The 14,112-nt window shown below is 27.2% G+C and overlaps 1 protein-coding gene across 1 annotated transcript; it reads right to left on the bottom strand.

The window, feature by feature from the left end:
- Positions 1–544: 544 nt before the first annotated feature.
- LOC136980866 (ras-related protein Rap-1b-like) lies at positions 545–8,423 on the bottom strand. Its single transcript, XM_067277064.1, has 3 exons — positions 8,117–8,423; positions 5,565–5,738; positions 545–1,473 (listed from the first exon to the last, which is right to left on the bottom strand). The coding sequence occupies exons 1-3, from the start codon at positions 8,256–8,258 to the stop codon at positions 1,115–1,117; spliced, it is 675 nt and encodes a 224-aa protein (XP_067133165.1). The 5' UTR covers positions 8,259–8,423; the 3' UTR covers positions 545–1,114.
- Between the last annotated feature and the right edge of the window lie 5,689 nt (positions 8,424–14,112).

Raw genomic sequence — 14,112 nt, 5'->3', positions numbered from 1 at the left:
TTTGAAATTACAATAATTGATATGCATGCAGTGATGAGTCTTACAATTGTTTCTTTTTTTTTTTTTTTTACAAAGCCGCAAATATAATTATATTTATATAATTATTGTTATAAATATTTACACATATAAAGAAGAATTCTAAACAACCGATACCAATAAAATATACATTATTACAGAGAAAAAAACGATAGTTGAATTTTTATCTGAATATACTGTAAATATTACACAAAAGAATTACCATTCACACGAGGTTTTAACACTAACGTCGTGTGTTAACTTTTGAAATATTTATTTTGTTCAATAAACAATTAATAAAATAGATATTTAAGTCGTTGTTTGTTGCTTAAGGCATTTTATATATAGTAACGCTAAAATCCAGATATGTCTATTATTACGTTTTTAAAATTATTCGTAATTTATTCAAATTATCTCCAGAGATTTCATTACACTTTTATTTTAATCACAGCAATTTTAAATTTGTATTTTGTATTGAAAATTATGGTTTTTTTTGAGCAAATTTTAATCATTTAACCACGGTGTACACGATACTTAATCGAGATATTGTTACAGAACAAAATACAAACTCTCACTTTTTATGAAAAAATATTATCTATACGCTTATCGTTATAACCGTGATAAAATAACTGTGGTACAGATTATATTTTGAACTCAAATTTCGCATTCCTTGAGCAGTTTACCATCACTTTTAAGTGCAGTTTTATCAATATACAATTGTGACTATATATATATTTATTATATTTAAGCATATTTCAGGCACAAATTACATTACTATTTACAACATATATTTTCCCCATAAAATCTCGAGGTTTATCCAATCATTTTGATTTACGTTTCCAAAATGTTATATATTCAAAAGTTTAAAGTTTTTGATTATTATTTTTTTCCTGAAGCTTAAGTATAAAATTTAGAATAGAAGGCCCACAAGTTTTAATGGACCTTTATTTATCTCTTCGTACAATTAGAAGCATCAAAGGCAATTATCGCTCGTTTGGCGATGTTGTTAATACTCAGCAATGCAAACTTACATAGGGTTTTTTTTCTTTATCGACTATATCTAAAATGAACTCTCTATTAAAATTCTACGTCTATCTAATTACAGGATGTAACACTTTCCTTCGTCTCTCTCGTCGGTGCTGTTTAATCTAGAAACACTGATTTTTCGGCGTATGCCCAAACTCGACAAATTACCCAAAGAGCTCAACCTTCTACTTAAACGTCGCGACACTTTTCTTTCCGAAGGTTCGGGAAGAGCGGGTTGTTCCAAGTTCTTAGCCTGTTGCAACAGTTCGATAAACAGCTGGCTGACATTGATATTATACTTGGCACTTGTCTCGATATATTTACAGTTATTCATTCTTTCCGATACAGTCTGTTTGGCCGTTTCGTGACTCACTTGCCTCTCTTCTACTAAATCGGATTTATTGCCAACCAAAATGATGGGAACTTTCGATCCTGAACAATAAATAATATGGATTAAATTATATAAGAGAATAGAAAACTTAATTATTTTTTTCATTTTCGTAAAAGAAAATGAAAAAAATAGTTTAGCGATTTATTTAATTGCGGTTATTATCGAGTGTTTTACTTATTAACACTACAGAAATATGGTTTAGAATGTTTATTTCGTGATGAAATGAGGTGAAAATGCATTAAACTAATCGCTTTCTACGATGTGCACCCTTTGAAAATTACCATGTTTCGTGGACCGAATCTAGAATTTAGATAATATAACTAATAATTTAGCAAAGTAATTCAAAAACGTTTACTCTTTAACATTTTAAAATAATGTTTCTTCCACAACTTTTTTTTTACAATTTAAAAAATAATACCGAGAATTAATATACTGAATCTCGAGTATGGCTACACAGTAAATTGTTAGGAAAAATTAAACAAGAGTTATCGATTGTTTATCACTTTAAAACACAAAAGTTCGGTTATAATTTAAAATTTAATATGCTTAGGCCTATATTAAATTATCGAATTAAAATAATAACGAGAAAAGGTAAGTATCAACGAATCGTAAAAATATGTTTAAATCATTTTCATTTATTAATATTGATATTTATATGGAATATTAATGGTTTCTGAAAAGGTGAGGTTTCGTTGCAAGTCTTTATTGATCCGTATTCGCACCTGCGCTGACGAAGACAGATTTGGCTACACACTTCCTATAGATAATTTTATAGCGGTTTCGATCGCCGTCGTCGAACATAGTACGAAATTCGATATACTGTCCAGATAAATATCCAACGACGAAAGAAACAGACACCATCAAAAAAGGCTTATACCAATTCTCACACTTGCACACGTCAAAAATAGGAACTCCGCGGTTGGTTTAAGAAAAAATAACCTTAATAACACGTGGTTACTCGAAATATTTTTATATTTTATAGAGAAGTTTTTAAAATTAAAATGTCTTACACCACCAGATGTAATTGAAATGAAGGACTCCCAGCAAACGAAGAAAGCAAATAGTGCAAATGACAAGACAGATAGAAGCCGCAAAATGCCTATCACGTTTCATAAGGGCTTAGTTGATGACCCGATATAATAGCAACGACACCGGAACTATTCGTTTCCATGGAAATTGATTTTCATTCTTATTTAATTACCTTAAAGTTTGGAAAAAGAAAATTGTGAAATTCAAGAATGTCTCTATAACAAAATTATTATTAACTCGTATAATTAAGTTAATATTCGTGTTAAAAGATATCGCGTTACACGTAAAACTGAATTTTTGCTACGTTAAAAGATTGATTCGGTTGTGTAACAAGTATTAGCTCTATATTTGTTGAGTCGTGCGTGATATTTGCGAGAAAGATTATTAGAGATTAACCCGAAAAGACTTAGTTGCGAGGATTAACTGTTAATGAAAGAATCGACTAGGTATGTCGTTGAGAGACGAACTGGAATATTTCTTTGCAGCTTTACAGTTTCACGTTAAAGAGAATCACTTAGAAATGCTTCTATCTGAAAGACCGTGGGGAAAATGTTCCATCCTACAGAAAACAGATTCCTCCAAACACCATTAGTCGAATGTTTTAATCTTATCTTTTGGTAAAAAAAATAATACATTGATATATAAAGTTGTATGACATAAAATAAATGTTTATATCGACTTTGGTAATATTTTTCTTGTAGAAATTCTATATATTTTAGGAATTGTATAGATAGTACTCTGCTCGAAGAGTATCGATCACAGATTTTCTTGCTAGGCGCCAATCTTAATTTATTATAATTAATTACAATAATTCGATAACGTTATCGTTAACGTACGTAAATTTATTTTACAGAAACATTATGGCCAAATTAAATCGTTTGCGTATAAATGATCATCCGGAACAGAGTATTGCGGTGACGTTAATCAGACGTCACATAGCAAAATTGATGTCATCGTTCCTCGAAATAGCATCGACATTTATTGTAATACTACCTGCGGGAGATCTTATTTCGGATTGCTTCTTTTGTTTCTAAACGATACAAGTTTGCTTAAGATGAATTCTTTTCAAAAGCCTTCTTTTACTTCTCGGATTAAAGCCGCCATGTTGGTACCATTTACGAAGTGAAGTCCAATTCCATTCTTTTAATATATTTGTCCATATGTTTACACTGCGAACTTTTATGTACAGATAGATCCGTTTATCGACTATATTATAACAAGTTCTATATCATAACTTAGCTGATAGAAATGAACGTGAATGAGGTTCACTTAATCATATTCTTTATCGATTGTTTCCATTCCGATCTTCTTACGGTTAGATCAAAGCAGTTTCGACATGGATTAAACATCTTAGAAATTTAATAATTCATTTTTTTTTAAATAATACATAGTACACGATAGAAAAAATATTACTTTCATGTCGATATTTTCATTGAAGCACGAGTTTTGAAATGTCTCGACGTAATTCGATCAGTTTGAAGAGCTTCGAGAGAATGCAAACTTATGTGCGTGTATGATTAATTTACCGCATTTACTGAAATTCTTTACGTTAATGCAAATGGCGTTTTTGATTTTTCAGACCAATCCAATACCGGAAACGGAAGTTATTAAGGTTTCCCCCCTTCAAGCGCGGTACATTCACAATTACAGCGAGTCTCATCTCATTCCAACGTGTAATGGAGAAAGTTGCATTGAAGTTATACTAGATTTTTATTACTGTACGAGTATTTATAGATTTTACTGTGACGCTTATTAAACGTTTTACAATCCAGAAGTCCCTACATTATATTAGAAATCGAAGTTTTACTATTGCTTTTATTGACAAATAGATCTTTATATACAAAGTTGTATTAGTAAAAATATTAAACACTAAACATTGTTAACTTAGTTATAACTATCAGAGTGTACGGTAAATTGTATTTAGATTTATATATTAACATAATAAATTTAGTAGATAAACCATAAAATCAGTAGAACTTTATATTACTTTATTTTTAAAAATGAAATTTCTTTCAACAAAAATTAAGTTTGGAAGAATTAATTTTTATCACTTTATTTTACGAGTTATAAATAATAAAACGGAGTCCCGAAATTAAATATATTGAAGAGTTTATTAAGAAGTTTTTAATAAAAAAAAATTCGACGTTTTTGGGCTACGATTCCTATTTAGAACCGATACAAATGATACCCTGTTACAATAATTCATTAGCAAAGTTATTTATCAGGTCTTACACCTTGTTTTAAGGTAATTTTTTTCTGTTTACTGTAGTGATACAATGAAGAAATGAAAAACTAAAATATATAAGAAACAGTAACGAAATTATAAAACAATTTCTTTTTCTGCAGATATATTATTAAAGCGATTTATGACGGTGTTTTTCATTAAATATTTTAATACTGTGTTGCGGTATTGTAGGCTACTAGTGAATATTTAACAATTTAAACACTGACATTTTTGGTATTTAACTTTAATCTGATTTTACAAAAAAAAGAATAATTGACTATTTTAGTTACTGTTTGACTTTCTAATTCCGTTTCGAGAGAATAAAAAGTAATTTATGCATTAATTATTTATTTTTTTTAAATCGATTACATTTGTAATAATAGAAGTTTTATTAAATTATCAAGTAAAATTTTTGTCCACGTTATTCTCACGTAAAGAATTGAAAATTAAATACTAATATAATACTGTATCTGTATCAAATTTTGCGTGACTCTGGCTTCACACAGCGAATGACACACCGTCACGTTTTTGATACAATTATATTTGTATTTAGGACAAAGGCATGAATTATAAGTTATTAAATATAATAAAAAAATGAATATTATAAAATTTATAAGAATAGAATACGAATACCAATTTAATTTTTAAATTACTTTTTAAAAATGCTAATCTCATTTAATCATAGACGATTATTATTATTATTTTTTAATCCAATCGAGAGGGGGATTTATAAATCGAAATTTTTACAAATTCATTCTGAATAAATAAATAAAAGATATCGAAAGTCAAACTTGTAATATTTAAGAATTTATAAATAAATGAATGAACTTTAAGAGGATATCAAATATTAATATTAATGTGTTTCGTGAACAGCCTTACCTCGATATTTCGTGATCAGTTCCCAAACGTGTACTGCCTCGTGGAACGATTGCAGATTGTCAACAGAATAGACTAAGACGAAACCCCTTCCCGACTTGATACTCAATTCTCTCATAGCTGGAAAGTTATGAGAACCCGCAGTGTCCACTATTTCTACTGTATGAAATATTCCATCTGGAAAATATTTAAAAAACGTTTTAAGGGTAAGGAGTGATAAGATATGAAGTAAGATCAATTCTTCCTTGTTTATTATTTTATTTGGTAACATATTCAATTTTTGTCATTCCAATAGATCCGCGAGTCATTGGAGTGCAAGAAAGCGCCCATTGTAAAGCGCCCATTTATCGTTACGTTGAGAAATCTTTACGAATTGAATTATCGGTAAAAATATCGAGAATTTATTTGAAATTATCTACATTCTAAACGCTTAGCCGAATCGTGTCTTTCTTGATAATTGTATTTAATCACAATCTATTTACAGACAATTTAACATTTGTCGTGTTTACAATATATTTTAATTATCAATCAGTTAGTTTAAACTAATATATTTGAGTGTAGAAGTGATTATTTAATAAAAAATATTTACATAAAAATTTGTAACTTAATTACCAGAAACGAATCCGTAAACAAAATAAAAATATTCTGAAATTTACAACTTGAAGCAGAATCTTAACAGCGTTATTCGGTGGCATTTTCCCTGAATAATTTTAGTTACATTTGAATTTAAATTTAATAATAAAAATTAATAATAGAATAATAGAAGCTGCATTACGGAATATAAAATATTTCTCCAAGCAAAAGAATTCTTTGAAGTGTTTTTTTTTTAAATGTCTTTAATCCACTTTTGTAGAAGAATCCTTAGAATTATTTTTTATGCTGATGAATAACTAAATCAATCATTTGTTTCTAATTATAGTGCTAATTCCAGGAGGTGATTGATTAAGTCTGAAAAAACCCTCATGCTTTTAGTATTAAATTCTTCAAGTCTCATATATTCTTCAGTATTTAATTTTGAAATAGATCATGATGATGATGATGATGATGATGTGAGTTTAAAAATGTATATATATCTATATATATTGAAACAAAATTTTAAAAAGAATATGATCAAATGTGTTCGTGCTTAAATCACTAATTAGTAATTACCAATACTTAAGCTAAGAACAGGAAACTAATTTTAATTAGATGATAGTGGTAATGTCTAACACCATCTATATATTTCGCTTTGACATTTACTCCTTAACATCATTATTTAATGGATCTTTTGGTTTCTTCTATTTTTTAAGTCGGTAACCGAGTTAAATTCGATAGATTTATTTATAGTAGAAGAAAATGTAACAACAACAACAACAACATCACTGATTAAATTATAATGGTTCTTTAGATAATTTATAAGTTAAAATAATTGTTTTCTTTCTATATAATATCGATGTACTGTACTGTACATATAATTAATTAAATTCCTAGATAAAACATTTATAGATTTAAGCGTAATTCTGTAGAGAATACGATTAAATAATTACATTCGCTAAACACAATTACGATTACAATTCGCTGAACACAATTACGATTTCGTTAAAACAGTAACGTGCCAAGAAGTATATAAAAATGCGAATTTCAACGCTTAAATTATACCTTTTTTTTTAATTGCTTGAAAGGTGATTTTAACAAGATAATAAAGTGCTAATGTCGTCCACAATTTAAAAGGATCGGTTAGAAATTTATTAAAGTTTAAATAATGAGAAAAATTCATATTGTGAAAAAGCTTGATTTATGTCCTCGTTAATCAGCTACTATAATAAATTAGCCTTCAAAATAGCTTAAATAAAAATGTAATCGTGATTAAAATTTGAAATAATACCAGTATTTAAATATTTATTCTAGAATATATATATATATATTTTTTATTGTCGTGATAAAATTAATTTCGGTTTTATGGACAACCAATGTACTGTACACTGTAACTATTATTTGTGATACAACAAGGGTGCAATACATGCCAACAGGACATGCGAACACAAAGTCAATTTACGTTTTCATTTGTCAATATTGAAATTTTCAATAATATTCTACTCTATGCTAACTTTTAATATATATATAAAGAGGATGAAAATCTATTTCATCTATTTTAAAAATATGGAATTGATTAATTGAGGATGAAAAATTTTCAAAATGGCAAAACTCGAGAAAAATTTCGACATTATTGATTTATTTTGACCTTCAGCGAATTTTGAGACTATTTATGTAATAAAAACATGGTTATTTTATTATTAAATAAACAAAAATTGTGTAAATTCTTTATCTACCTCGTGTATATCATTAATCTTCCTAGTCACGTTCTTTCGTTCGATTTTAATTTACCTTAACAGATTTATAGAAAATTACCGGTGTTAAAACTTTATCGATAATTTAATGATATATCCCGTTATCGAGGTTAAATCGAGTTGTATTATTCAACCGATTATACAAAGAGATGTCCGTCCGAGCGTAAAACGTACGAACTATCTTTTCCACAATAAAAGAAAAAAAATTGAAAACAATGATAAACTTACCGGGTAATTGAATGGTGTGTCTGTAGTAATCTTCGACGGTAGGTTTATAAGTGTTGGAAAAGAAGCCTTCGAGAAACTGGACAACCAAAGAGGTTTTTCCTACTCCCCCCGCGCCCAGCACCACTAACTTGTTTTCTCTCATGGGACCGACGAAACGATCTGGAGACGTAGGAATTATACTCTAAAGACATTTTCACATCGGGCAGACATGTTAGCACCGGATACTTCTTCACTCAGTTAGTAAAGCACGGCATTGTGCCGGTTGCGCCCGCTGCACCAATGACATGGGTCTAGCTTGTCGGCTAATTCCAGTGAATAGTGGCGTTCAAATCGAATGAATGACGGCATTTCGCGCATGTTTCTTAGCAGTCACGTGGGGGGATGAATGTTCGAGTGTTATTTACATCGACGTCTATTCCTTTCGTCGATATAATAATTATTCCGTCGGGACCTTACGAATACGTATAAGCAATAATTGTCTACTTCTATGACATCTGTACTTTGTTTTAATAATTGTGAAAGGCACGTGTCACCAAATACTTTGTTTTAAAATTATTGAAGATGATTTTTAGAAAGATTAAAAGTATAAAAACCAATACAAGACATTGAAATCCGATAGAAGGAACTTTACGGTGAAGTTATCAAAATTTCCTCATACACATATAATATAATTCTGTTTTCTAGAGTTATATAAGTAATATATTTACATATTTCGCTAGAAATTTATATTTTAAGAATAATGCGAATAGGATTTTATTTCTCTTGGTTAACATTTTTCCTTTATTCTATTGTAAACAAAAATATTTCTGCATTCGATCAGAATTTATTTATATGAAAACAGCAACATAAACGACAATTTGTTTGTTGTAATTAAAGTTGTTCCTTTAGAGAACAACAAACAGAACAAGCTCTTGATGAAATCAAAATTTTCTTTCTTTTCAAACAACGAAAACTTTTGTTTTATTCCAAATGAATTTGCTTCTTTTTCTAAACAATAATAATTGATTTTGCTTCAAAATTTCCTTTATTTCTTTTAAAAATTCCGTTTTATATTCTTCTCTAAATTGTTTCTTTAAAAGTAAAGTTTATTCTTGACTGTTTCGTAGAGAGAATTCGTGGTTAAAAAGAAATCCTCCCCCCGTCTTGATAAGATTTTGTTGATCTTGTTCGACATTTCAAATACTTTTTGCTTCTTTATCAAAGATAAATCTTTAAAATTCTCTATTATATTAATAAATATATTTAATATAAATAAATATTAATTCGTCTTATTGATTTTAAATGAAAACAGTATATTGTACAATGCATTTATTAATGTTTTAAGACACGAATTTTTAATATATTGTAAATCTATTCGAACGATCGTATCAAAAGTTTTCCAATGTTTAACGATTTTCTTCCTTTACAAATTTAAAAAAAATAATAATAAAATTAATAATAAAAATAGTTTAATTATATTCATTCGACCGTATCTGCTTCGAAAATAATTAAAGTAAAGTAATTCAAAATGTCATTTAAGTATCATGCACATGTCAAAAATGTTATCGATTTTTTTTTCATTTGATATTAAATTTATACGGGAATTTATTTGAAAAATAAAACTAATAAATAATAATACTTGTTTTCGTTCTCCGAATTAACTTATGCATATCCGATTTCTATGCTTTTACTCTTGATAAATAATGGATATATCGTATCACGTTTCTGTTATATATTTTAATATATAAACAAGAAAAGCCATATACCATGAAATTTATGGAAATATTCCAAATTATGTCGTGTTTAGATCAAATTATGTCAATATCAAGGAGAGTAACTTGATACAACTTATTCCTTTAACGTCAAAGAGTTGAGTGTATACCAAAAGCAACAGATGATATCCGTTAATTATAGCGTTATCTAACTCTGTACAAAGGAACATATATATATATATATTATATTTGGTTACAATTTTTTAATTAAAAATTTCCAAACAGTAAATACAGTCAAACCTCCGAACAAAGGAACGTAAAAAAAAGGCCATCGTTGCAGTGTTGTTCAACAATGTTGGGAGGTGACCGAATGTTTTAAAGTCTTTCTACACTATTTAATCGGCATACGGGGTGGTCCAAGTACTGTGATTCTTGAAATAAATAACCAGCAATTGATAATACTTAGATAATAAATTTATTACGTAACGAGAATTTTTCATTACTTTTTTGAAAATCTTAATGAACTCTCTCGACTTTGTTTGACATTAATCTGAATACATTCGATCACACAAAGACGTCGGTGGTATAAAAGGAGAAATAAATCGAATTAAATCTCTTTTCCTTTCATCATTATGAAAAATCGGACGAAGTTCTTCCAGCAAACAAATTACTCCATTTTTTTTTTCCTTTCTTTTAATCCTTATTGATACCAAAATAATATGAAAAATTCTTCGAGAAATTAAGAAAATTAAAATGATAATAATAAAAAAATTAATTAAAAAATTTATTTACTTCTTTTTACAATTAGTTTATTTATTTATTCTACAGAATTTAACCTACGAATTTTATAAATAAATAAAATATGAAATATTTATTAACTTTTTTATTATAATTTGATTAAAAATTATGTAATTTATTATAAGTAAAAAAACTTATTAATATAAGCATATAAATTATATAATTAAACAAATTCCATTTAAAATTAAACCAAATTAATTATAATTAAGTAATTTAAATGATTAATTTCAAATTAACTAAATAACTAATTAATCATTTTTTAAAGCTTTTTAAATTAGATTAATTAAATTCATTTGCAGACAATTAATAATAATGATAATAATAATTTATTGTATATATATTTTTTAAATAAATTATTTAGGCCTAATATATGATAATGTTAAAAATTTATTTTTTAAAAAAGGAATAATAATGATAAGAAGTTAGTTGATGAAAGCATTCGACCGTTTAATGTATGCAAAAATCAACTTTCTTCTAACTTTCATCAACAATTTCTCGGTGTTTAGCTTAAGTTTAAAATGATATTCAGTGGAAAAATTAATATTTCATCAAGTTTCCATTGTTTTTTCTTTTATAAAAATCGATATTTGAAAATATATATTAATTCCAGAAGGAACGTTATTTTTGTTTTCTTGCTGATAATCGACGAAAATAAAATTTATTTTTGATGACCAAACATTAATCTTTAAAGGGTATATTTTTTTTCAATGATTCTCAATATAATATACCAAAAGAAGATTAAGGTTTATGAATTAAATATCAAAAATTCTCATTTAAAAATATTATAGATTTTATTAATACTCAACTTTATTCTAACTTTATCAATTGTGAATCGTATACAAATTGTTATAAATTTAAGCGAAAATGTCGTTGATTCTTCAATGTTATCATAGAAACAAAAATAGAAGCAATAAAACCTTTTATTCGTATTTAAAAAAAAAATAAGAGTTATTCGGTGGAAATTATGAAGGAAATGTTTATATAAAAATTCGATTCTTTTCTTTATTTATCTTCAAATAAAAATGCGTATCCGTCATTTCTTTTCGGTGTTTTATTTTTCTATAAGGAAGAAGTCAACACCACAAGAAAACATCTGTATCCACACAACTCGTTATCGACACTCTTCTATTCGCATGTAATTATACAAAAAAATAAAATTAAAATACATTTAAACATCATTAAAAATCTCTAATTATCAATTATTTTAATATAATAAGCTAATTTAATTATTAATATTAATTTACATAGAGACGTTTAATCTTTCTTTTTTTCTTTAATGTTCGTTAACGTCGAATTTTCTACAGCGATTAAATAATATAAAATAAAATATTAATTAAATTGAATTACCTTCTGAGTTATTTTTCTTTAAGCAATAAGGAAAATATCTTCCATTCTAAACGAGTACTTTTATTTAGATCTTATTAAAATGTAGAGGGAAAAAAATTAATGGGTATTTAATTTTGTGTTAAATAAGGTAAGAATTAATGAGAAGAAAACCATTATCTTTTGTAATTGATGCTGTAATGTTGCGTTATCTGGAAAAATCCACATAAATACTTCATAAAATAACAAATCTCAACTGGTTAAACAGCAATTAAATTAATAATTATACTATTAAACTTTTACAGTCTATTGTTAAAAAAAATCAACACCTCCACAAAGAGCTCAGAATGATTTTTATTCAGTAATTTACCGATTATATCTTTTAATTAATATTTTAAAAAATATATTACTGTTACTTTTTACATCTCTTTACATTAAGAAAACCAATTTTATTTTATTTTTCGACAATTTAACAAACAAAACTCTGTGTAATTAAAGTGTAAATGCATTATTCCTTATCAATCGACGATGATATTTTCTGATGAATTCGGCTGATAATGATGAAGTAGAAAGCATTAAAATAATGATTTTTTTAAAGTAAATTTTCCAGTTTCGGCGAGGAAATTATTAAACGAATTAATAATTTCTTATCGTCAAGTGCTTCTGGATGAAATAATAACACCTAGTAAGTTATTAGCGAATATCGTTCGGTGTCATTGATAAATCTGAAGTTATCACTAAGTACCTGATGACTAGCAAGTACTCCTTGATAGAGCATTAATGGAATAGACTGCTCTTCAAGAAATATCCTGTAGATGATATTTGATATCATTAATATTCTTCCGTATCCATTAACGTTAAATCAACATTGATACTTTCGGCTGAATAATGGTTTTAATATATCATCACTGGCTAAATTGTTAAGTGTTCATTATGTATTAATAATCATTTGTTTTAATGACCGATAACGGACTACGTTTACTCGAGTTGTTACGTATTGTTACGGATAATCGAGTGCTCTATCATAACGCCATCTGTGAATCTCGTTTATAAGTTATAGCAATATCTTAAAAGTGTAGAAAAATTTTTAAATTGTGTCTTTATAAGTTAATTACTTTCGAGGTAAATTGTGTTTAAAAATTTTCAAGTCTTGGCCGAGTGTAAAATTGAATGTACCGGTACACTAATTAATAATTTGTATATTCGATGGTCTAGCACGTAAATGGATAATAAATATTATCAAAATATAAAATTTGGACATAAAATAAATACAGTAAAACCTTGGAACAACACCTACTGACTTTAAAAAAAATGGCCGCCGTTTTGAAGTGCCATTGTTGGAGGTTCGACTGTACTTGATAAATTTACTTATTCAAAGATTGTCACACAAAGTTAACTTCTAATTATAAAATTAAAACTATTTTACAGAATTTTTCTTACATAAATTTTTCATTTATCGTAATATTAAAACTTTAAAACCCGTTAAGGACACAAAAGAATAAAATCTGCGGAGGCTAAATATGGGCTATGACCTGGATGACATAGTCAAAATGGTTCGTTTATATTTACATAGGAGGTCAAACTAGTTCGTGATATGTGGAAACTTAATATTACTTGGAAGCGAGCAATTTCTTTAGAGGAAAATCAGGAAAATGTTTTAATGGCTTTACAAACATTTTACATATTTAGTTCAGATGTAAATAACTGAAGCTCTACATTTAGAATTTAAATTACTTCTGTTGAACGTACGTTGAGAAATAAATTCTGGTGTATATTTTATTTATTATATTTTAAGTTAGTTTTTAAATATTAAATTGACTAGATGTTTTGATGTTGGCCGAATTAATCTGTACTATTCTAGTAGGAAATGTTATACGAATTCTATCGATAACGGAATATTGACGTAATGAAATTCATCAGGGAAGAAAATTCAATTTGGAAATTGATTCAGTTGGATGATTAGATGAATTAATTCACTTCTGACTTGTGAGAAAAAGTGTTGAGTTTCAGTAAGGAAAGACATATAAATTAATGAGAACATTTTCAACATTACTATTTTAAATCCAATTACTAAATTGAATTTCTAATGTCAAGAATCTTCTAAAGAATTTAATTATAAAAAGTTGTAATTTTTTAAATATTATTTATCATGTTTTATAGCATTTTTATAATTGAGTTGCTATG

The sequence above is a fragment of the Centruroides vittatus genome, unplaced genomic scaffold, assembly GCF_030686945.1.
Source record: "Centruroides vittatus isolate TY-2023 unplaced genomic scaffold, ASM3068694v2 contig_728, whole genome shotgun sequence".
NCBI classification, from domain to species: Eukaryota; Metazoa; Arthropoda; class Arachnida; order Scorpiones; family Buthidae; genus Centruroides; species Centruroides vittatus.
Note: the sequence above shows the minus strand (reverse complement) of the source record. Positions and strands in the feature narration are given on the sequence as shown.